The sequence below is a fragment of the Desmodus rotundus genome, chromosome 13, assembly GCF_022682495.2.
Source record: "Desmodus rotundus isolate HL8 chromosome 13, HLdesRot8A.1, whole genome shotgun sequence".
NCBI lineage: Eukaryota > Metazoa > Chordata > Mammalia > Chiroptera > Phyllostomidae > Desmodus > Desmodus rotundus.
Genome location: NC_071399.1, coordinates 15,937,201 through 15,962,618, shown reverse-complemented (window position 1 = coordinate 15,962,618; position 25,418 = coordinate 15,937,201). Strand labels below are relative to the sequence as shown.

The 25,418-nt window shown below is 36.7% G+C and overlaps 1 protein-coding gene across 2 annotated transcripts in view; it reads right to left on the bottom strand.

Annotated features, from left to right (window-relative positions):
• Positions 1 to 25,418, bottom strand: part of TNKS (tankyrase) — a 157,095-nt gene that overhangs the window by 53,112 nt on the left and 78,565 nt on the right. For both annotated transcript variants that reach the window (XM_053916860.1, XM_053916861.1), the window contains exons 4-5: positions 18,588 to 18,624; positions 17,746 to 17,821 (exon numbers count right to left, since the gene is read on the bottom strand). In XM_053916860.1, coding sequence (XP_053772835.1) covers positions 17,746 to 17,821; positions 18,588 to 18,624 — 113 coding nt within the window. The remainder of the gene's footprint in view (positions 1 to 17,745; positions 17,822 to 18,587; positions 18,625 to 25,418) is intronic.

The following is a 25,418-nucleotide window of genomic DNA, read 5'->3' as shown; positions in this document are numbered from 1 at the left end:
ATACCACATAAAAAAGATTAAAAATTTTGTATCATCAAACAACACGCCCATCCAAGAGTCTACTTCCAGACACATGCCAAATGGTACTGCAGAGAACACCTTCATGGTGGATCGAGTTATTTTCAAGGACTGTTTTCCCCCTTCCTTTATTTTAAAGATGCGGTTTATCTTCTGACTTGCATTGTTTCAGATTAGACATCTGCCAACATGCTTAACTCTGTTCTTTGTACATGCGGTTATGTGGTTTTTTCTCTCTGGGTGCTTTAATACTTTCTCTTTATTACTGGCTTTAAGCAATTTGATTGTGATGTACCTTAGTATAGTTTTCTTGATTTCCCCCCCACCTCACTAGCTTGTTGATTTGCTTTTATAGTTTTCACCAAATTTGGAGAAACTTTCAGTTACTCTTTCTTCTAATACTTTTTCTGCCCTCTTTTCCACCATTCTCTCCTTCAGAGTCTCCAATTACACATATATTAGGTTGCTTTCAAAGCTTGCTTTTAAACTTTGTTAAGCAGGACTAGTTTTTCAGTGAGGCATTGCCTTCCAAGTGCTCTGTGACATCTAATGAATTACGAGGTTTGCCTACTCTGGCCGAAGGCAACAAAAATGATTACAGATTCTATGAGAGGTGCTAGGACTGCTATCTTTAATCCTCTGTGGGTGGTGGTTCTGTCAGCCTCAGGCAGGTTCGTCATACCTATGTACGCACGCAGTACTCAGCTGAAGACAGTAAAGAGACCCTTAGTAGATCTCCAGCGCTCTCTTCTCTGTGCAGCATTCCCTCCCCTGGTCCCCCGCCCTCTAACTCTTGCCCCATGGTCTCCTCACACTTCTAATTCCATCTTCTCAAATCGGGGAGACCCCTGGGCTCCTTCTGAGTTTCGCCAACTGGAGTTAAGGCCTGGAAATGTTGACTAGGCAGTAAGCTCGAGCAATCACGTAACCCTGCTTACTGTAGTCCTGTCTCTCAGGGATCACTGCCAGGTACTGCCTGATGTCCAATTTCTGAAAACCATTGGTTCATATATTTTGTCTAGCTTTTTTTTTTTATTGTGTCAGGAAGGACAGTAAAATGAGTCCCTGTTATTCCATCTTGGCCCATTTTCAGGACTAAATTGTACCTCACACTGTAGCTGGGAAACTTCCTCCAGAGACGATGATGGCTTTGGAGGACTGGTCAGTAAGTCAGTACAGTCTGTTAAAAGTCACAGCTGACATTTACTGTTACATGGAAAAAGTGACATCGTCATTGCTGATGTGCAGAAAGATTTTCCTTTTTCATATGAGTATCTTTAGAAAATTGTATTTGCATATAGTTGATACAGTAATAGTTTCTATTCTTGAAAATGAACAAAGTTACTAAATAAATGAATACACACACAGTTAATTTAGAAAGATAAGACATAAGAAAAAATATCTAGTTTCTGGATTTTTAAATATCATTTTGAGACTATAATGCTTTAAAATGGTACTATATTTTGGTTTTAAACTGCTGAAATGTAAGTACCAAATACATTGGAAGGCTCTGTAACTGACGAGGTATAACATGATAGGGAGCTTGAAATAAAGCATCTGTGAAAAAATAGAGTTGAGGAGTGAGTATCAAAAACGATTGGGAAGCAGAATTGATAGAATGTTATAACTGACATAGGTAAGGAATATAGAAGTTCTGGTTTGGAAATGTTGATGACAAATAAAAGAAAGGAAGGAAACAGGAGTGAGGAAGGAAGGGGAGGAGAGGAGGGGAGGAGAGGAAAAGAGCTCAGAGGGAAGAAATCTGAGGTTTGGGTTTATTGAATTTGAGTGCCTGGCTGAACACAAATTTGCTCATCAGTGGAATTCATTAAAAATGTTAGCATCCGCCATGTATCTGGCACCACATTAAGTGTTAGGGATAGCATGGTAAATAAGAAGGCTCCATACTTTGCCATTATGGGTTTTCTTAGTCCTTAAAAACATAAAGTCCCTAAATGAAATACATATAAAATATTGTTTTATTCGGGACAACGGTGAGGTCACAAAAGTCTAATTTCTGAGTAGCCAACCAGAGAAAGCAGACAGATGTAATAAATGTGACAAATACTAAGGGAAGTGCGGGATGCCACAACAGGCTAGAGGAGGCACCCCTGCCCACTCGAGGCCGGTCCAAGGGACTGGGGTAGAAGAGTCTCAGAGGGTCTGTTTCCGCGGAAAGACTGGAAGATAAACACAACCCAACGACAAAAAGACGTACCAGAAGACTGCAGAACTAATCTAGGAGAGAGTCAATGACAGTGTCAGTTAGCAAAACCGGTAGCAGCATCTAGGCAGAGGAAGCCGAGCTATGGGAGTGGATGAATTCACAGGGAAAGTAAATATAGAACAATATGGGTGAGGTTTTCCAAGCAGTCATTCTAATGTGGATGCTAATTATGCAAACTAAATAGTATCACTAGAAGGCACATAAAAAATCTGTAAAATGCATGCAATAAATCTGAGGGAATGGTAGAAAGCAAAAAAGAAAAAAAGCATGAATTGCAAACAAAGGATGATTTAAACAAGCTTATGCTAAGAGCCCAGAAGTTTTTCCTCCAGAAAAAATTTATAACTAAACATTACATACAGCAAATGATATCTTTTGATGCAAAGCAATTAACATCATGTGGCCCAGACTAAACTGAATGAATGGTTCCCACATAGTGCCAACTTTACACCCCAATTGCCAAGTGGCAAAGCAATGATAAAAGTAATTTTCTAAATGGCAGGATAATTAACAGAGCATAATTTCAGTTCTGACAAAATAAAGCAGACCCATTTGTAAAATACTCACACATGTTATTTGACAATTTTGTGGTGGTTGTAAACTAGTAAACACAAGAATTCAACATCATTGAGACATCTTAACATCTTAATTCTTAACAAGAATTAAGACATCATTATGCACTGTCAGTTTGTACACCTCGGATTTATTCTTAAAACAGACTTTGTTTTTGATTGGGAATTTAAAAAATTATTTATTTATTTATTTTTAGAGATCAGGGAAGGGAGGAAAAGAGAGAGGGAGAAAAACATCAATGTATGGTTGCCTCTTGAGCACCCCCTACTGGGGACCTGGACTGCAACCCAGGCATATGCCCTGACTGGGAATTGAACCAGTGACCCACAGGCTCGGACTCAATCCACTAAGCCACACCAGCCAGGGTTGATTTGGAATGTTTTAAAAGTCAAACATGCACAGTGATAAAGGATGGAACAATTGCAAATACAAAAACTCTTATCTAAAAATCTATCAAAATATTATTCTACTCTAAGAAAATATTTTCATATTGTAGAATGTTTACAAAAAAGGATCCTTACTTCAAGAAGCCCCATAATTCAAAGTTATCTTCTTGGAATCAGGCCACTTAAAGAAATGCGCATCTGTGTCTTGGTCTTTTATGATACAGATTTGCAGGGCAGTATAAAGCATTAAAGGTAGCTTTAACTTAACCTACGTGTACACGCATAGCTACAATGGTGATGACCAACAACCCTGATACAAAACTGTGGGTGCAACTTTAGCATAAGTCTGGGTAAAGACTTTTAAGCTTTGGGTTTGCATTCTCCCTTTGCAAAATTTTAAGATACGTGATTTTGGACTAATTCCTTCATGCCTCTGAACCTTGGCTTCTAATATCTGCAAAATGAGAATTATAATTCCTACCATAAAGGCTATTTTATGGATTAAAGATGACTATATAAGGCACCTAAGAGACTATCACATAGAAAAAGCTCAACAAATGATAGTTATTACTTATTATTACCTTATTAACTATCTTACACACTTAGACGTTCTTAATGGTCATGCATCAGCCCTCATCTTACTTTACCTATCAGCATTATTTGGCGTAGCTGATCACTTCTTTCTTCTTGAGATGGTACCTAGGGCACCTACATGCCTACCTCACTGGTCACTCCTCAGTCTTCTTTTCTGGTTATTCCTCATTTTCTTGATACTGGAGTACTCCAGAACTGTGTCCTGAGACCTCTTTTCTTCATTATTATACTCATTCCTGTGGCAATCTCATGCAGTCTTGGGGCTTTAAATGATATTCATACACTGACAACTTCATTATATCTCCAGCTCAAGTCTTCTTTGCTGAACTGCAGTCTCTCATAATCTAACTTCCTACCTGACACACCATAGGGATGTACAGGAGACATCTCATACTTACCATGACCAAAACTGAGCTCCTCGTATTTCCCCCCAAATCTACTCTATGGAATTTCCCACTGCTGTTAACGGCAACTCCATCCTTTTAGCTTCTAGGTCAAAATCTGAGAGTCTTTCTTGACTCCTATCTTTCACACACTAGGCTCCCTGCATCAGACAGAATTTCTATTGGCTGGATCTCCACATACCAGCAGAGCCCAGTCACTTCTCACCACACATTGTCACCACCCTGGCCTAACCCATCTTCTTCTCTCAGCTGGTTGGTTGTTCATAGCCTTCAATTTGGTCTCCTTGCTTCCAGCATCATCTCCTTGGAGTCTACACAGCATGGCAGCAGTGTGATTCTGTTAAAGTATGGTAGATACACAAATTCCTCGCTCAAAATCTTCTAATGGCTCTTCATCTCAATCCAAGAAAAAGCTGGTCTTTATAATTGTGTAGATGGCCACACAAGCTCTCTCCCATCACTCCCTCCAACCTTCTGATGTCATCTTTTATTTCTGCTTCTCTTGGTTCACTGGACACAGCTCAACTGCCAAAATTATTAACTAGCTAAGCCACTGGGAATTAAGACTGTGCTAGATGAAATATCTTCTGGAAAATCCTTAGATTCAAATTTAATGGAATCCAACTAGGCACAGGGGCTTTGTTGAGTGTTTCATCTCATTTAATACTCCCTCAAGCCCTTATTACAGTACCTCCATTTTCCGGATGAAGAAACTGAGGCTTGTGCCCAAGGATACAAAACTAAAAAGTGGCAGAGCTGGGATCAAGGATGCACAGCTAGTACCTGGCAGTGCTGGGATGCAAACCCAGGAATTCTGACTCCCTTCTTCCTCACCAAACAGGGCAAAGCCTTAATAAAGAGCACTGTAGACAGGGAGGGGACGGGGAGGAGTTGAAAGGAGGACTTCAACTTTTCACTGTGTACACTTTGGTACTTTATTTTATTTTTTAAGATTTTATTTATTTATTTTTAGAGAGAGGGGAAGAGAGGAAGAAAGAGAGGGAGAGAAACATCAATGTGTGGTTGCCTCTCACGTGCCCCCACTGGGAACCTGGCCCACAACCCAGGCATGTGCCCTGACTGGGAATCAAACCAGTGACCCTTTGCTTTGCAGTCTGGTGCTCAATTCACTGAGCCACAGCAGCCAGGGCTGGTATTTTATTTTTATTTTTACAAAAATATGTATTTGTTTAGTAATTAAAAGAAAAAGTGCTAAAAAAAAAAGTGAAATGCCTTCTCAAAAAGTTAAACACCTTCCAGTAACAAAATATTTTCCCACTTAAATTTAATTTCACATGACTTCTTCACAAATCCAAACAACAATGGAAGACAAAATATTCCTGAGGATTAAAAAGCAAAATAAAAAAATCCTATGGATACAAAATGCAGCTATCAGCTTTGGAAGACCTACATATTATCATGTGTCTAGAATACTAAAATTTAATTTCTAGATCTTTTTTCCACTGAGAAAGAAAGAAATGATAACTATTCCTCAAGATTTAAATGTATTATCGCATATTCAATCCCAAGGGAATTTTCGCATTTACATTTTAACACAAAGCACATATTGCTCTCTGTCAAATGACTGCTGGGTACGGGGAAAGGGGTCCCTCTTCTAATGGTGCTGAGAAAGCTTCTGACGTTGACAACTCCCTTATAGACAGAATACCCCGACCACTGTAACTTCATCTAGGCAGCATAAAACATTAGAAAAATTAAATCTTAATTTTTAAAAAGTATTATTATTAATCTATTTTTATAAAGTACAAAGTTTGGGGCATTCCTTTTATAAGAAATTCCAAAATATCAATACTCCAAAATGATTATCTTTTCCTTTTGCTCTGTCTTTGGACAATATTTTTGCAATAAAACCAAAAAAAATTTACCAAAGATTGGTCCTAAAACTATCTGCCATAATCTTTCACTAAGACTTCTCATAAAATAATATAGTTATTTATGCATGCATGTGTCTCCTCTAATCCACTGTGAGGTCATTGAGAATGGAGAATGTATCTGAATTTGAATTCCCAAGAGAATTCCCTTTTAAATTATAAAAGTAACATATTTGCTATAAAATAATATGGAGTAAAATGTTCTATTTCTACCTCTAGTCCAACAAACCTCTTTCTCAAAGGTTTATAGTTCCAGTTTCATTTGAGATATTTTTTGTTTATATAAATATGTTTTTCTTGGTTCTTTTTGCTGCTGTTTTGTCAAACAAATGGACAGTTCTTTCTCTGCAAAGTGTTTTTTCCCCCTCAACATACAGGTACATACGGGTCTATCTAATTCCTCCTACAGTATTTCCGTTGCATAACCGGACCATCATTATTTACTCATCACCTGTGAGTGGACATTTAGGCTGCTCCATCTCTGTTCTATCTTAACAAAACACATCTCTTTCAAATTTATTTGGTTAAGATAGATCCATGTTTCCCTTCTACACATAAAATACTGTATCGGCCATGAATATAAAATTCGCAGGAAAATATAATAACTACATAATCAAAGCTTATTAAATTTCTTTTAGACACAAGAGACATGATTAAGAACTTCTTTGAGACAGTGCTATATAAATCAGAATCAAAATAAATTAAAAGCTAAAGAATCAATATGGGCATGAGTCCATGGGAATAAGTATATCTCATCACCTCTGCTCATCTTTTGAAGGGATTGTTTAAGTAGTATAATAAATATTAAAGGGTGGCCTTGAAGTTTCTCAACTCTTGCGTGATCATAAAGAAAGTTAAAAAGAAAATCTGTATCTAGAGAATAAAAATTAATGAACCAAAGTAGGAACAAAATTTAAAAGATATTTTATTTACACTTTTCTTACAAACTGTGTCTCCTTTAACTTGATTCTTTCTATAGATTACACATTACTAGATCCTCCTATAATAAAGTTTTCTTTCCCATTATGAGTCTTTTCCTCTGGTCCTGGACCTGTTGGTCAACTGCTGTCTCAAACATGGGGCCTGGAGCAGACTGCACTTCACCTTAGATACCCGCTCATCTCAGTGGACTGTATCAGAACTATTCTTTAATAGACACACGTTACTCCAGCAACACAAGAGTGTGTAACATTTTAATGCTTTTAAGTCACAACCTTTGCAATGGGGGCAGTTGGGTGACAAAAGTACTCGGCTTCCTCACATAGTTATTTTCTGGCTAAGAAGAAATAGAAGATACAAAAACATTTTAAAAATAAGAAGTATTTTTTGAAAACAACAGCAAAATTTACTGGGTATCTCCTATGTACCAAGTACTGTTCAAGGTGTATTCTCTGTATTAACTTGTTTACTTTACACAACCACCACCAGAGCTGGAAACTACGAGTATCTCCACATAACAAATGAGGAAACGGAGGAATTGGGGGATTAATACAGCAAGTGAAAAACAGAGTCAGAGATCAAATCCAGATGGTCTGACTTCAGAACTCTCCTTTCTTTTCCTCTGGCCGAGTACTGAGAGGATGTCCAGAAGTGAGCTGGTCTGGCGAAGTGGCAGAGGAGTTACTCTTGGTGGGCAGGGAGTGCCCGGGTAGCTCTGAGCACTTCAGCACTCTGACCACAGCGCCCCACGCAGCAAACCCTGTCAACAATGAGGGTGTGACGGAGCCATGGGACCAGCACTCTAGAAATGCAGAACTTCTTAACAGAAGTCGTCTAAAATAGTAAGCACTGAAGGACAAGGAAGAAAGATAAATCACGGAAATTAGAGAAGATAATTTACCTGCCTCTCCCCCAGTGTAGGATTTTTCTAAGGATCTCTAATAGATAGTCACTTGGCCTCTTCTTGAACTCAACCCCTCCAGTTGCCTCAACTGCTTTTATAGAATAATTCCCTGAATATCGTCTTGGTCACCCTTTAACTGCTCACTATCCCTCCTGAAAGCGGGAAACCCTACATTCAACACTAATTTCACATGTGGTTTGATGCAAACCAGTGGATCCTCATTAAAAAAAAAAAATTTCAAGCAGAGCAAATGACACAGTCACCTGACTTTCCGTTACCCCAGGGAAGGTAGCTCACTGGGCAGTCAGAGGAGCTACCGTTCAACTCCTCCTCCAAACAAGAGTCTACGAATTCTAGGCAGACCACTGGCCAGAGGCAGACTAATGGTTGGTATTTTACAGCCCCAGAGGATGTTCTTCCCAAGTAACATGTGCAGTCTTCTTTAGAAAGGGACCCATGGCATTTGAAAATTTGTTGAATTTATGAAATATCTTATAGAACTAAGTTTCTATAATTCACCTGCTTTGTCCAGTAAGAATTTATTTTTAAAGTGATAATATAAAGGACTGTCTTTATCTTCAGTACATGCATGCACTGGGGAGAGGAAAGGAGAAAGGAAATGAACAAACAAGAACAACAGGAAATCCACAGGGTAATCTTTGTGAGAATAACACTCTGAATGCCAACTTAATTCAATTTTAACTTAATATTATCATTGTGGAAACTCCAAGGGGATTCTTCAACGGCCAGAATTTTGTTTCCTTTTTCCAGCCTCAGAATCAGCAGAAAAATTGAAATAGATGCATGAAAATGAATTTCTAGCCTCCTCTCTCAGGGTTTATATGGAAAAAAATGGTTAGCACTCTCGGAAGGTGCGACATGCATTTTGCATTGTTTAATGAGAAACAGCTGGCATGCTTTATGGAAACTAGGTTTCTTGGTCTGATAGTAACCTGATGTTTTACAGTTTTAAGGAGAAAAGTTTTCACACTACCCAAACCTCACATGAATTAGTTTTACAGTTAATATTTACAATCTTAGGTTTTCAAATCCTTACACCCAAGATTCTAACTAATGTTCAACAAATAACTTGTTGTTGAAACAGGGAACAAGTTACACTGGTTGGCATTTAAAGATTATTTATGAGAGAATCATTCCACCTTAGGTCATTAGACAGGCATTTTCACTGTGTAAAGAGGGAGAATGATCAATTCCTTTAGCTGATTTTAATGTGATTAAGAGCTCTAGGAGGTTTGAGATATGTCGTCACCTCAATGTCCCTTCAGTGGTAAAGTCCTTGTTATTTCTGAGTTTGCATGTGTGAATTCAGCAGCCAAAGGTACATAGGTGTAGAGATCTCTAGTTCTGTGCCCTGCCCACAGGCCCCTCCCCCAAATCTCATGGGTATCGAACCCTCTCTGAGACTCAAAGATTAATTTAATGGATATTATGGTATTCAGAGTAGGATATTGTGATGTTACTATTAAAAAAACTAAAGTATCTTTACAGAAGGAAAAATCAATATATGAGACATTTTATATTTGGAGTTAGCCTACTTCCAAATGTACTTATACTTGGCCAAATATGCATTTGAAAAAATTATGCAAAGTATTTATAATGTTTTTTAAAATTTTACTACTGATGCCATTCTTAGTATAGAAAGACGTGTTATTAGTCATGGAAAACAGTCTTATTTTAAATAGAATATCATGAAAATTCTTGATTCTTTTAGAAATTTCCTTTTATAATTCTAATTTGATTGAACAAGTGCATGGATGAATGCATATGCTTGTGGGGAGAGGGGAGAACGAGGCTTCCTGAGCGATTACACTTCCTCAAAAAAAGAAGAAGAAAAAGGCAGTGCGACAAAAATAACCGAGTGTTACAATGTTTGCGTTGCTCTCCCCCAAACTCGGAAGTGGAAGCCCTGACCCTCAGCGTGATGATAATCGGAGACAGGAACTGTAGGAGGACCCTCACGGCAAGGGAGTAGCGCCCCTATAAAGAAGAGATACCCAAGGGCTCGCTTTCTCTCTCAGCAAGCAGGCATCCCCCCACAAGCCAAGAACAGAGACCCTCATCAGAAATCAACCTTAATCTTGCATGTCCCAGCCTCCAGAACTGTGAGAAATAAATTTCTGTTCCTTAAGTCACCCAAACGATTGTATTGCAGCTTGAACACAATGAATTAAGAAATTAATAGTTCATGTTGGTTTTGTATTACAGCCAAACAACTGTTTCTAATTATGCTAGTTCAAAGCTACAGATAGCGTCAAAGTTCTTAAATCCATAATTAACTCTTCACTTTTTTTTTGCTTCTGATCAGGCCAGAATTTCTGAAAGTAGGCTTCTCTTTGTACCTAAGTACGCCTTTTTACACAGTAAGGATGACCCTTTACTAAGAGGATTTGAGAGCTTTTTGCAGAATATTCCATAGTCAACTGATATTAACTGAACAGTTTAAGCCAAAGAGATCATAATCATTATAGGGGTATTTAAAATCTCTTTTATCACTTTATCAATAATTGATACAGAGAAATACGTGAATGACACCACCCACCCTCCCACTTAACTGAAGCCACGTGTGTGTGTGCTTCTTCCCGATCCTCCTACTCCCTTGCCACCCAGCCACGCGCACACTGCCGCAGTTGTAGTCCGCCCTGCACTGTACGGGCAGAAAAAGCCCCTTTAAATGTCGATTCTTCCCATTTTAAAAGGATATTCAGAAGTGTCTTTATTTTTTTTTTTGTAATTTGGCTTTTAAGTCAATTTTTAATAATGAATCACACTCATAGCAAAATGATGTAGTACTCACTCATTTCCATCCCTCAATTACAAACTCAAAACTCCAAGAAAAGTCGTGCTCTTTGAATATGAGAATAGGAGAAACCAAAGATAGGAGGAGGGTGGCTAAGCAGAACTAAAAAAACACTGTGGTCTCTTTCTCCTAAGAATCCTCTTCTCAAAGAGAGCACAACTGGCATGCGTCCTAATTACCCTCACCAGTAGAAATGTCATGCTTGACAAAATAGAGACTGTTTTAGTAGAAGTGATTCCCTAATGAAAAATAAAAAAGACATTTTAATCCCTTGTTACAAAATGAATACACATAAGCATAAAGATTTTACACAATGTATCCAACATAAGTAGGCAACAAAACTTGCTCTAAGGGGTTTCTGCACTACAGTAGGACGTGCATCGCTCAGCAAGATATACTTTAAAGATGTGATTTGATGAGATATATAATTAAACCTCAAGCACTTGAAGAATTCCCTAGTGCAGATTTACTGCATACTGACCTTACCGTAATCCCAAGTGACACGTGAAGTATGATCCATGAAAGTTGAGAATTAGAAAATGGTATGACCTTTTTTCTACCAAAATTTGGCAAGAATAGAGGACGATCATAAAGGCCACTAAAGGCCATAGGGAGTCAGGCGTGTGCCCACAGGTGACGCTAAAACTTTCTTCGAAGAGAAAAAGGCTGTAAACTTTATTCCAGATAGCAGAAGTTTTTACTTATGTGGCTCTACAGGCTCTTATATAATCCAGTTCTCTACTACAGTAGTTACTACTAGCTGATAAAAAGTAAATTACAAAACATATTACAATCTTAAATGTTAAGAGTTGAAAGGTATCTTAGAACTAGTGTGGCCCAATCCTTATTTTTTAGGCAAAAAAAGTAAGAACTCAGAGATATAATAAAATTTGCCGTCATCACATAGCTAGTAATAATGTTAACTTAAAAATTTGGTGTTCTAGTTTCAAGTTCCTGCTTTTTCTCGTGATGCCGCAATCCCAAAAGATGCACGTGAAATTATTTTATGCATTCTGAGGTGAAAAAAAATCTTAAATTCTAAGATACAAATTCAATATATCTAAAGAAATAATATTTGGAGATTTATTTTAAAATCTTCACTATTCTTCCAAGGAGCTATGATATGAAAGAACCATTTTCAGTAGTCCACCTGAGAAACAATGCTATCTTTCTTGCCCAAAAGATAGTAAGCACTGATTGAATTATACTTCCCTAGAGTAGGGCAGGTCAGTTATTTATTACTAGATAACAAACTATCCCAGAAATGGCGGGTTTGCTTGGGTGCTAGGATGGCTTATGTCACCTGGAGGCTGGACTGGGAGTTCTACGGAGGCCAGAACGTCTGGGATGTCTGAATGGTGAACTCATTTGTGTCTCTGGCTAGAGGCCTCAGTTCCCCACATGGACTTCTCCGCATGGCTGCTTGGGCTGCCTCATGGCATGGCTGCCAGGTTCCAAGAAAGAGCATTCCAAAAGCAAGAAATTGGCAGCTGCCAGGCCAATTCCGGGACTAGTCCTGGAAATAGCAAAGCAGCACTTCTGCTTTATTTTATTCACAAAGCAGTCCCAGGGTTAATTAGCTCAGTCTCTGTGTGGGAGGGGACTAGACAAGGGCATAAATAACGAGAGGCACAGTTCATTAAGGGGTCTTCAAAGTAACAATCTACCATGTAAGGATTATTAAAATGCTGGTCAAATATGATATTCAGAGAAGAATTATACTGAAGGAGCTGTTTAGCAAGAACACTGTATTAGAATATGACAAATGTGTATAACCCTAAAGTTTAAATATAAATACAAAAAACCGCACGAATCCTGTATGTTCTTTGTGCTTCATGGATGTGCTTTATGGAATGCGAATGAATACTGTAGCATTGTTTTCAGCCAAGTATATATAGCTCAAGAACATATTTCTGAATTTATAAGCTGCTCATTTAAACAAATTTATTAAATGTGATGTTGAGTGGTGAGGGGGAAAAAGTCAAGCTCCAAAATAATTAAGTCAATTATATCCTTTGTAGATTACCTGGTAACCTACATTTTAACCAAATGCCACCTGGGACTGAGCCTGAATAATAAAGACAATTTAAGTGGGGAAGTGTGGTATGTTGGAGTATTCAGTATGTGTCCATCCTAAATATGTTTGAAAGCTTCAAAAATGTTTCAAAGGTGTAGGAATCTAATTTACCGAAGTTCTGCTATGTGCTACAAACTGTACACATTAATCACATTATTTCATGTAATCACCCCAAATGCCTTGTGGAATGGGATGATTATTACCAACTGTATACGTTAATCACATTATTTCACTTAATCCTCCGAAATGCCTTGTGGAAAGGGATGATTACTCTCCTATGAATGAACATACTGAAAACTGCATAGCCACAGTCACACACTTAGAAAACGAATGAGCAGAGAACTGCATCCAACCTGTCTGACCTCAGAGCCTATTTCGTCTTTCAATTTCATCACACAATTTTTTATATCTTCAAGGGATAGTACTAAGTTCTACTTTATTTCTTATTGATCTCTATTTAAAAATAGTTTTTAAAACACTTCACTTTTCTCTTTTTCCAGAGTCTTATTCATTATTAACTATTTTATGGAAGCAAACATTTACACAGTAGAAATGTGACGTTTAAAAAAACCCTTCAGTTAATCTCTCTGAATTTAAATCATGCTCCTCCAACAGCCTGTTAATCCAAATTTGTGGTTTCTTACAGAAGAGAATACATGTCTAAATGCTATTACTTTGAAAATAAAAGGGCCAGAAAAACAAATCCCACCTTAAATCTACACTTTATAATTGAATCACAGCAAAAGAAATCATACATTTGTTTAGAGTGTTAGCTTCAATGTAATGGATAATGTTTTAATCATTCTAACAATGTTTTAAAAGCTTCTTGTAAACCGATACCACTAAACACATATTTATCTCCCATGACAGTTAAAACAATAACCTACACATGGTAAGTACTGAGTGCTGGTTAAATGAATGAAAAGAGCAGAAAAAAAATCTGAAACACCATAAATTACACTGAATATTTTATAAAAGTAAATTACCAAGCAAGTATTAGTTACTTTCAATATCTGGTGACATATAATCATAGCAGCCGTAGGCACTGCAAAGATACATAGTGTTTGAACTTAGGAATATGTAGTGCCCAACTCCAACCTATTCATTGTTATAAGGAGGTGATAAAATTAGAACATTTATTTTGAAAGAGATAAAGGCAGCCAGGGAAAGGAAATAACAGGAGAAGGACCAAAATGAACTCTGAAGAGGGTTCAGTGTTAAAATAATTTGAGATGTACTCAAATATTTTCACTCCTTGTAAAGAGGTATCCTTAGGAAAATTAATACTGAAAAACAAGAGACCACTGCCACCTTAAACTTACATATCAAACAAGGCCGGAACATTTGTATAACTACTAATAAGACATCTGATACTGATAGAAAATACTGCAAAGGAAGATTAAAAGACAACAAATCTAAGTTTGAAAATACAGAAATCAAGAACTCTAGAAAGAAAGCAATCTGTTTTAAGGACCTGGTTATACTTCACTGCAATTCGAAGTAATCATGGAATGTTTTCCCTAATCGTCATGGGCAGGAGATACAAGGAGAGTAAGTTACATCCATGCCCTTCTGTTCCTCAAGTGACCAGCATTAAAACATGCACACACTTCTATAAAAGTAGCATTTCAGAACAAATGATTACAAAAAAAATGTTTTGCCATTGCTTTTTAGGGAAAAAACCAACTGGAAATTTCTAGACTAGTCAAGTTCCACTTTGATTTACATGTAAAATAAAAGTATAATATAAAAATATAAATTACTTAAAATCTTATTGATACTTCACTATCTTGAGAATTCTACAGGTTAGAAAAACAAATGTCTGTGGGAAATAAAAATATTAACCATTCACATATTACCTAATTAGATAATTATGAAGTCACAGTATAGAATTAAGAGAATATTTAAAATGTACAGTCATTGCCCAACCCCAAGCAGCACATAAAAAGGAATGCTGAAGTCTACAAGCCCCCACAAATATCTAGGCAAATTCTCCACCTACTCGTTAATGTAGAAGGAACAATTCTTTTCTAAAGGCATTAGAAAATTGACATTTCCATGGGTATTTTAATTTACAAACCAGGAATTGCAGTAAAACTAGAGGCAGGCAAGGACTCAGGTAAGCATTAATACAGTCATTTAGAAACCCTTCAAAAATGAACTTGATTCTACACCGTGCTCTAAAATGCAAATTCAAGAAATAAAACTTTATATACCTGACTAAATTATATGTAAAGTGCTTTTATCCTCTTAATATTAAATCTGACTTCCTAATTCTAGATAAAGACATGGAAATGGCTTGAAAACATATTAAATATATAAATCAGACTTGTAATTTAGCAGATAGATTTGCTTACACATTTTCATGACATCAAAAGCAAGAAAACAAAAGGTAACGCCATCACTAAGGAATCTCGTCCCAAGCTCCATTAGCACCCAGAATATTCATTGCTTTGTGGCTTCACTGCAGCTGACACATTCAATAAGAATTGCTCTGTGCCATGAATAAGCACAATATTTACGTATAAACATCATTCATTTAATTATGAAATATTATTTGCATTCTGTATACCAACATACAATTTTAAATGATTTCTGTTATATGCATAAATAGCACTAAAACCTAATAAAAGCTTAAGTTTAATTTTTCCACCTAATTTGAGGACATTGAAAATCTAAAAAATAAGAGTACATTTAGAAAAATTATTGCATTTGTTTGGTATGAATCCTTCAGAAGAATAATATTTTGAGACCTGTTCTTCAAAATGGTCTACACATTAAACTGTGTCACCCTTCATAGTATACTACTCAAAATAAATTACTAAAATAATACTAGCAATAAAATATAATAACAGAAAATATAAAATCCCCTATTCACATGTTTCTGAGTAAATTATCGAAATGGCAAAGAGGCCGGATGATTTTTTTTCCCCTCAGAGGATAAAACTGTTTATCAGGGAACATATTCCTATCTTAAGCTCCTGCTACATACAAAGTGCCTGGCTTGGTCTGATGCAAAATACAACAGAGAGCTAACAGAAAAGTGGAAGAAACAGTCATGTATGAAAAACTATAGTTCAAGAACTCTGTGGTAAATGCCAAAGAGTAATACAGAAAAGGAGCCATAGGAATTTGGATGAAAAATATACTGGATCCAGCTAAAAGAAATGAAGGAAGTGCATTCTCCTTTCAGAAGAAGGAAAAATAAAGGAGTTCTATATGTTTGTGCAGGGGGTGAGACAGGGAGAAGTAATTTGTTAATTATCAGGGTTCACACTCCTTACCTATTGTGATTTCCTGAGCTACAAAAGGGATGTCAAGGTATAAGGTACAGATGGGAGAATGAGGCTGGGCAGGAAATGGACTCCTGCCTTAGTAATCAATCGCACATAAATTCTAAAAAATTAAAATGGCTATGGAAAACTGAAGTATGCGAGTTCTAAAAAGAGCTGTATCTAAAGATATAGCTGCACTTACCATTGATAAAAAGGCCCTTTTCTGCACAGTGTTAAAAGTCACTTTATCTACTGAGAGGATCCAAACAAAACCTGGAGCTTTAAAGTAACTCAGGAATGTTAAAATCCTCAAAGCAACCTCACAATTGAAGGAAAAAGGAGAAATAATTTTAAAAATCTCCAAAAAGCTATCAGTAGTACTGAGTAAGTCTTCGCTAGTTTAGAGCTTGATATATACATATATAATTTAACCTTCCATACAATTCTCTCCTCACATTAACCAGGGAAACCGAACACTCCCCAGGCTCTATGAAATAATATACAAGTCACCCACAATAACAAGTAACATACAGTCTAAGGGATTCGATTCCTGGCCACTGTTATATGGGATTCATTAGAATGCGAAAAAAGTGTGGAAGCAGTAAAGGAAAACTGAGTAATTTTGATCTGTGAAATTATCACTCAGAAAAATAATTTTTAAACCAAAATAGTGCATTATTTCTAAGGGGCACTGCCATCCTGATATTTTTCATAGCATAGTTTCAATACAAATAATTTCAAACAAATTAATTCTTTAAATATTAGGTACAAGATGATTTCCTTCAACATGTGCATTGTAACTTTGAAAATATTTTATTTTAGGCTTTTAAAATATAAAAGCAATCCCTTAACATTAAAAAAATAACTGCCATTTAAAAAAAGATTTTGTATCTAGTACAAAGTGCTCTGGTTTTCGATGCCTGTTAGGTAAATACGACACCGTTAAACTTTTCAGTAGATTGCTAGAGGCTGTAAAGGACTGTATTCCAGTCTCCATTCAGCAAGAACATGAAGCAGATAATGAGATGCCAGCTGCACATTTTATACACTACCTTACATTTATGACAACTGTATTAATGCAGAGTATTGCTCTCTGCTTTCATATATTTCTTTCAATATATCATGATAAAAACTTAGCCAATAAAAAATAATAAACAAAAAAGCGGGGCTGTCACATAGATCTAAAAAAATCATTAGCAACATTTTCTCAACTTTAAATGGAAAGTGTTGGTATGTAGTAAATAAATCTTCCTCTGTCAAACAAGAGATCAAAAATGCATATATTCTAACAAAGATGGGTAAATAGGACATGAACAGGTATTTCCAGTTTCCACGATCACACACAGAAAATAAAATATGCTGTTATAAATCCAATCACCAACAAAGTTGCAGTTCCATTTAACAAACAACTCCGAGTGTCTGGCATTTGAAGAGAAAAGGCTGAAGACCCATGCTTCACCAGCTCTATGAATATGTCACAACTGCCAATAGCAGATACAGCAGCATTTCATTTCACAGTGAAAGATGCCAGCGAGAATGCAGCTATATACGCTCACGTACATATGCCAACTTCAAGCATTTTAACTGTAAGGCAAAAACAAATTACGGAAGCAGACTATTATATGTTAAGTCACTTACCTTTCGCCCATCACTTGCGTGGCAATTCACATTTAGAGGAGTCAGTAAAGCCATTAGTTTCTCTTCATTACCACTCCTATGAAAAGGTGTGAGTCAATTCTCTTAAAATTACAGAGCTTCTTACTAGTATCTCTAGATATTTTTCACAAGAAAGTGGGAAAGAACATGGGTTTGCTTCAATTTCTTTTATATGATTCTGAATGAATCTCTTTTGCTGTATTCGATTCAATTAATATATTCCTAATTAATTCCTGTTAACCATCACATAGTTGTACAGCTTAGCAAATGTAGCTTTCTACATTTTCATTTGTTTTATTTATGTGCATAAAGTCACCTTCCTAATTACAAACAAACTTTATTCCGATAAGTGATCTAAAACACAGGAGTTAAAAATACATACAAAAATGCTGCAAAAAGCTAATCAATTAAATTATAAATGAGCAAGAACAAAAGGAAATGGATCAGAACTTTAACATTTACTTTATGCCTTTCCTTCAAGCTTTGGAAGATTAGAAAAAAATTAAAGTAAAATGAAGGTATAGGTATTTAGATACTCCAAGAATATCATTGGAAAAGCTGGACAACTGAGGTTTGCAGGTGCCTTAAGATATGCTCCAAATAAAATCAACCTTACAATCATCACCATACTAAAGACTGTCTCATTTCATACACTAATTATGTAAAATAAAGTACACAAAGATTCAGTATAAGGTCTTATGTGCATTATTGCATAAAATCCAAGCAAGATAATAACATGTTATAATTTTTATAGTCCTCCACCTGCCCCCCCCCATTCTCCCTTAAATGCATTATACTCACTTAAAATGAATGGAATCACTTACCTAGCAGCTTCTAGGAGTTCGTCTTTCTTGTATTCACCTAGATGATTGCAAAATATCATGCTGTTAGCATTTGGCAGAAGACAGATTAAGAAATGCAGTAGGCAGCAAATAGAGAATTAAATAGAGAAGAACAGAAAAAGATAGTCCACACCCCGCTGGGTGATGGAGCCGTGACGTTAGCCAGCTTGTGAAGGCAGCATCACCAGTGCCTTGGAGACGGGCAGCAAATTGACGCAGCTTCTTGTCCAATCCTCAGATGAAATAGCTTTCTTCAGACAGCCAATGAATGCTAAATCTCGTGTCCAGAAACACATTCCCTCTGATAACAGCATGCCCGCTGAAGACAATGTCCCCTCCCCCCCATTCTGTTCAGCCTGTCACAGTATACTTGTGAAGCATAATACATTCTGAGACAAAAGCAAAATAATGTGGCTCTTTAAAGGTATGAATTACTTGTCTTCAAAAAATTCAATTTTATTTGTAAAGACGTGGAGAGTTAAAAAAAAAAAACAAACCCACATTAATTACCATTGCTGAGCTTTATAGCGGTAGGGGAAAAAAACCAGAACCTTGAAGCCTCTGCCTCGATTAGGGGAGGTCTGTAGACTAGCAATACGTGAACAACGTACCAAATGCTATAAACCTCTCGGAGGCAGTGCTCCAAAACCCCAACAGTGAGCACATTCTGAAATGACAATAATGTCTGACGTGCCGCAATCTGTACACTTGATACAAATTCAATACCAAATCTTAACAAACAACAAATCTTAAAAATATTTTTTAAAAGGAGGCTGGGATCTCTGAGAATGATATCCAACTAATAAGATGTAAATATTTTTTCTTCCTTCTATTTTTTAATGTATCACAGACTGAACAGAGGTATATAATTTAAGATCTCCAACACAAACTTCCTAGAGTAGTCAAGATGTAACAAACAAGATTCTTTTGAAAGCTTAATTGAAGAACAAGGAATTTTAATACTATAGTGTTTGTTCATTCAAAGACAAAAAGAATAGCCAGGGCTATGATTCAGCTATAATACACTGACTCAGTTTGCTATATTACTAAAGAAATAATTTTACTTTAATGCTATTAAGAAATAAGCTTAAATTATTTTAAAAATCTTCCTTGTCGATACAGCCCTCTTGGCATTTCGTCCCTGTTTTGTTACACAGTGCAGAATATTGATGCAGATACTGTAAGGACAGCTCAGGACCGCCAAGCACATGTTTAAGTTCTACAACCTATCCGTCCGACTTCTCAAAGATCACGTTAAAAATCTAAAAACCATACGGAGTTATTTTCCATTAAAGAAGGAGGGTCCAAGCATCTCTTCTTCCCTGAGGAAATTCTGTGCGCCACGAACGCCACAGCTCGGCGGCGCGCACGGGTGAGTGGGGTGCAGGGCCTGTGACCACAAGGGGTCTTCCCGATTCCCACACACTGGATTCCAGATTCTTTGATTGACTGGCAGTTTAAGATTTATGTTATTATGACCCTATACGGTTAAGTTCCTGACTTTATCGTAAGCACAAAGACCAAAACCTATCTTTATTAAACATTTTGGTTGGCCATATGGCAGTTAGTGAGTCAATTTACAAAGCTTCTTTGAGGAAAATGGCATAGCCCATACCCTCAAATACCTTAACTATCACGAGCAAAGTAAGTCAGACTGAATTATCAATAAAAGTCATTCTTTCTGTCAGTCCATGAACATTTCTTTGAAAGGTCTACATGCCCGATTCAAAACCAAACGGACACTATCACCTCTGAACTCAAGGACTATTAGTTTATGAAGTGAGGTAGACAAGTAAACATGGTTACAGCAGAGTATTAAAAAAATCGAATGAAATGCTACACAAAGCTTAAAGGCTAGTCTAAATGGGAATAATAAAAAGCAGGCAATTAGAGTTCAAGGAAGCCTTCCTGTGATGGAACAGGGGAGACTTGGGCAGAGTTTTGAGGGAAAAACAGGTGATCCCCAGGTGAAGAAGGGCGGGGAGAAGGAAGCAACCAAAGGAAAACGGTAGCTCTGTGACCCTAAAACAAAGGGCACTGGCGGGGGAATGGGTAAGAACGAGGCAGAGAAGAATGAGAAAGACCATGAATGGTCCTCTGAGAAATCTGAACATTATTTCGAAAACAATGAGGAAATATTGAAATGTTTAACAGGGGAGTACAAAATATATTTAAAAATCTGAATTTTGAGATTATGTACACAATCTCCATGCTCTACTCCACTGAACTTCTTCTGTAGGGAAGGAAAGTGGCCCAAGGCAAAGAGGATGTGGGTAGAATGGGACAATGAATTCTGACACACTTTATATTTTGGAGTAAGTATAAATACCCTGACACACAGTAAAAACACATTAAAACTGGGCACTGAAAGTAGCTACTATTGAAATTGAAGTCATAGTGAAATATGACTCCAATACACTAGATAATAAACCTGCAAAATATTTAGGATCTTCAAAGTTCAAATCAGTCTGCCTACATAAACTTCTCATCAGGTATAGCTCATTGATGTTTTCTCCAAAAGGTACATTTTTGCAAGAATGTTATTCTCTCATGGATAAGTTGATAATAAAACAAAGCTTTCAAAAAGAAAAATTAAGTACATCCAACAGAGTCAGACAGAGGTGTTACAAATGGCTTTCCACGGTTACTGTTAGAGATCCTGGGACTTTAATCAGCTCTTCTGCAATACATTCCAGCATCCACTATCTGGTGCCCAAGGACCACAATCCATAAACAGCTGAAGCTATTTTTCAAACACCACATTGCAGCTACAACTAACATAATGAATTTAGAGGTCCCTACACACTCTGACAACAAATCCCAACTACTTACTTAACAGCCAAACCTCAGGTTCTTTTCATTTCAGCTGAGAATCTGAAAATATTCTGGCTGAGACTATGATGCTCTGTGGAGCATTTATATTCTTTAATAACATTCAGATAAAGGCTAGCAATAGATCAGCCAGAAAGGAAACCAGGCAATTATAGTCAAGATAATGGCAGGCAGGAATGGAGAGACGGATGGCTTAAAATATTTTTCTTTGATTAGAATAAAATAAGTGGGATAAAAAAAAAATAAGCAAGCCAAAAGGTTACTTTCAGAAGTCTGAACTGTTATCATTAGCAAACCAAGGACGGGACACGTGTAAAGATACACACACGGTTCACAGACAGTGGGCTCTATGAGCTGATGGGTAAAGAGGTGTGCCTTTAGAAAGACGGTCAAAATAAAGGTTAAAAGTAAAACGCCCCTTTGTATTTCTCTGAGGTAGTCAGAAGACAAATGACTTTCTGAATAAATACAAAGAACACCTCCATCAATAAATACAAGTCATGATTACTGACTTACCTCAATTTTAACATTTTGAGGGGCTTTTGCCCCTTTCTTTACCAACTGACAGGATCCGAGTAAGCTTAATTTTGTAAAAATGAGTTCATTTGGTTTTGTTGGGATGGAAGAGCATGGAAAGATCATGATCATGAAATCACAAATTCTTAAAGCAGTAAGGAATTAAAAAGAATTATGACCTTTGTTTTCTCTCCTTTGAAGCCATGCATAACACACGCCTATCAGTAACATCTCTTGTGATAGGCCACCAGGGGGTGTGATCTGAAAGTCACCTTTCTCCTGCCACCTCACCTTCAGTTTCAGAATCACTCTCCTAAGGGACCATCCGCAGCAGATTCATTTACAGATACTGAAATTGACAGTAGGCAGTGAAGTGAATTATCTAAGGTTTCATGACTATTATTCACTATCTGTTAGGCCCTGAATGAGGCTAGTATTTGAGCACAAACTAAACAAATCTGAGCTTTCAAAGAAGCAATGTAAACGAAAGAGTAACAAAACAGTAACAGCAATAGAACAATTTTAAAAATAATGACAATGACTGTAAACATTAAACATATTTCTATAATATAAAGCCAAATATTACCATTAAAACCATTTTAAAGCATTGGTGCTTTCATATGAGCTTGTAAACATGGGCAAAGAAAAAACAGGCAATTTTAGTTTTTTAAAATATTTTGGACCAAGGGAATAGGAATGAAGAAAATCCATTCCAAGTCTATTCAAATGATCGATGCATTTTGCATTTCCCATAGCATGCTTTAATTCCTCATGCTTTAGGTATCTCAAGGGAGGAGCTATATATAGACTTCAATCAAGAACAGACTCACAGATACAGAGAACATTTCGACAGTTGCCAGATGGGAGGAGGGCTGGTGGGATGGGTGAAAAAGGTGAAGGGATCAGGAAGTACAAATTGGTAGTTACAGAACAGTCATGGGGATGCAAAATACAGCACAGGGAACACAGTCAATAATATTGTAATTACTGTGCACGGTGTCTGACGGGTACTAGATTTATCAGGGTGATCACTTTGTAAGTTACATAAATGTCTAATCACACTGGGTTATACACCTGAAACTGATATAATATTGAAGATCAACCGTAGTTGAAAAATTAAAAAAATCATTAAAAAAAAAGAACCTCAGTTACCAGGTATAAGATCTTACGTTGCCAATTACTAAGTAGTACCATGAGTTGATAATTTTCATATTGACATTTTTTCATCAAGGTACCAGCAAGTATAAGAGATGAACTGATTCTTATCACTAAACTGACAGTCTATGTGTAGAATAAAATATTAAATTAGTTGTTTTCACTAATAGTTTGAAAATTTAGAACCAGCTATGTAGTTACGGAGGGGATCTCACTAAAGCACCAGGAGATAATGTAATCTCAGGAACTTAAAGCTGTGTCTTCCGCCAAGAGCAATTTCAGACTAACTGATAATCTACTATATATAAATGATGACTCCGAGAATTTTTCATTTTTTTCTATCTGCAATCTTTCATAAATATTTTCCAGACAATTGGGGGAAAATCACAGTTGTCAGAATTCTCAATGTTTTCTTCCCTACTTCTGAATCCAATCATTCTTCACACTCATTTTGGTACTTGCTTCCAAGTCCATACCATTAGAACCATGATAAATTAAACACTCCACAGCCATTCTAAACAAGGAGTAATTTGGGGCTTTCAAATTCTAGGCGTGAACAGAGTACTTTCCTGGTGAAAATCCTTTCCTTCTTTTGCCGCCTACAACTTTCACCTTTTAATTAGCCAAAATTAGGTAACATGAAACCTAACCTATACTACAATACCACCATAACCACCGCTGTAGTGCATTGTCCAGTACAGTAGCCACAACTCTCACATGGCTACTAACTTTTAAGTGAATTACAAAAACATATTAAAAAATGAAAATTCTGTTCATCAGTTGTACTAGTCATATTTTGGGACTGGCAATTGGCACATGTGGCTGGTGCCTATCACACTGGACAGGCAGAGAGAATGTTAGAACAGCTGAAACCTTTTCTGGGGCCATGTTACTCTAGAGTGATTTTAATGACAATTTAAGAAGTCACCTTTTACTGTAATAAAATACTTCCCACATTATTCTTACTCTGAAAATTGTTACTGCCCAAACTCTATAAACTTCTTTTTCTCCCTCCTAAATACCACACAACTTCATCTGCGTGAAAAACAGGGGAAACCACTGGGCTACATGATAAAAGATTTGGAGTGTGTTCTAACTCCGCCACCAATTTCCTTGTGTGACCTCGGGAGAGTCACTTCTGCATACAGGAAGCCTCATTCTGTATTGAGGCTTCCAGTAAAATTCTCATCCTGTATTTGATTCTCAATATTGCTCAGATCTTTTCCTAAGACAATTTTAATGCTGCTCTAAGCAACAGACTATAAGGACAAAATAAAATTACCTTAGGAAAAAATCTCTACTAAACTACTATAAAAAGTAGTACCTGGAATTATAGAGTAGGTATAAAGCAATTTTACCCAAACTGCACTATTCTCTATTTTGTTGGTAAATTAAAAAAAGAAAAGTTCACCTAAGTATGGAACTAGACATAAACCAAGAAGATTATTATTTAAGAAGAATTTTCTAATTCATTGATTTAGCTGTGAATCAATGAATTTGATTCAATGAATCAATGATATTGATTAATGACTTTTAGCTGCCCTATAGGGAATGGAGATGTGTCCCATTCCCTGCAGGACAGCTAAAAATCATTTTTCAAAGAAAGAAGACCCCCCAAATATAATTTTATTATCTTGTGTCACAATATTTAAGAGGTAAAAATTATAATATACTCCATGTCAATACAAAAACCTAAACCAATGTCCTAAACCATTTCAAAAATACAATATAACATTCAAACATAACAAAGGCTCCAAAAAATACATAATGTAATCAATAAATAATACGATTGTTAGTAACCAGTTTCTGGGAACGTAATAATATGACTTTGCTTAATCCCAGCAACTTCTAAGATACACATCCCATTTATAGATGCTTATCAAGGTTTTAAATAATTTATACCAGTTTCTGACATTCTGTCAATTATATTTGAATTGTGACTCACGACTTTCTGCTGAAACTTAATTCTTGTTAAAATGCAAGTATTACAATTTGGAACATAAATGTAAATACACACTGGTAAAAAAAAAGTTGTATTACGAGATACATGCATTCTCTGAAGGTAGATAGTACAAGTTATGATAGATGTTCCCATAGGATGTTGTTAACCAATGAATATTCCGCACAGTTTGCCTGAACTTTAAGGACAGATCCTTTGATACCTCACACGGAAGACAAGAAGGGAGGAAGGAGAGAGCTCTCGTTCTGAGCGTGGCAGACTGAGTCTGGACGCCCGGAGTGCCCGCCATTATGTAAGCCATCAACTATGATCCAGTGCTGCTGGCCAGCCTGGGCTGGAAGAAGAGGGGC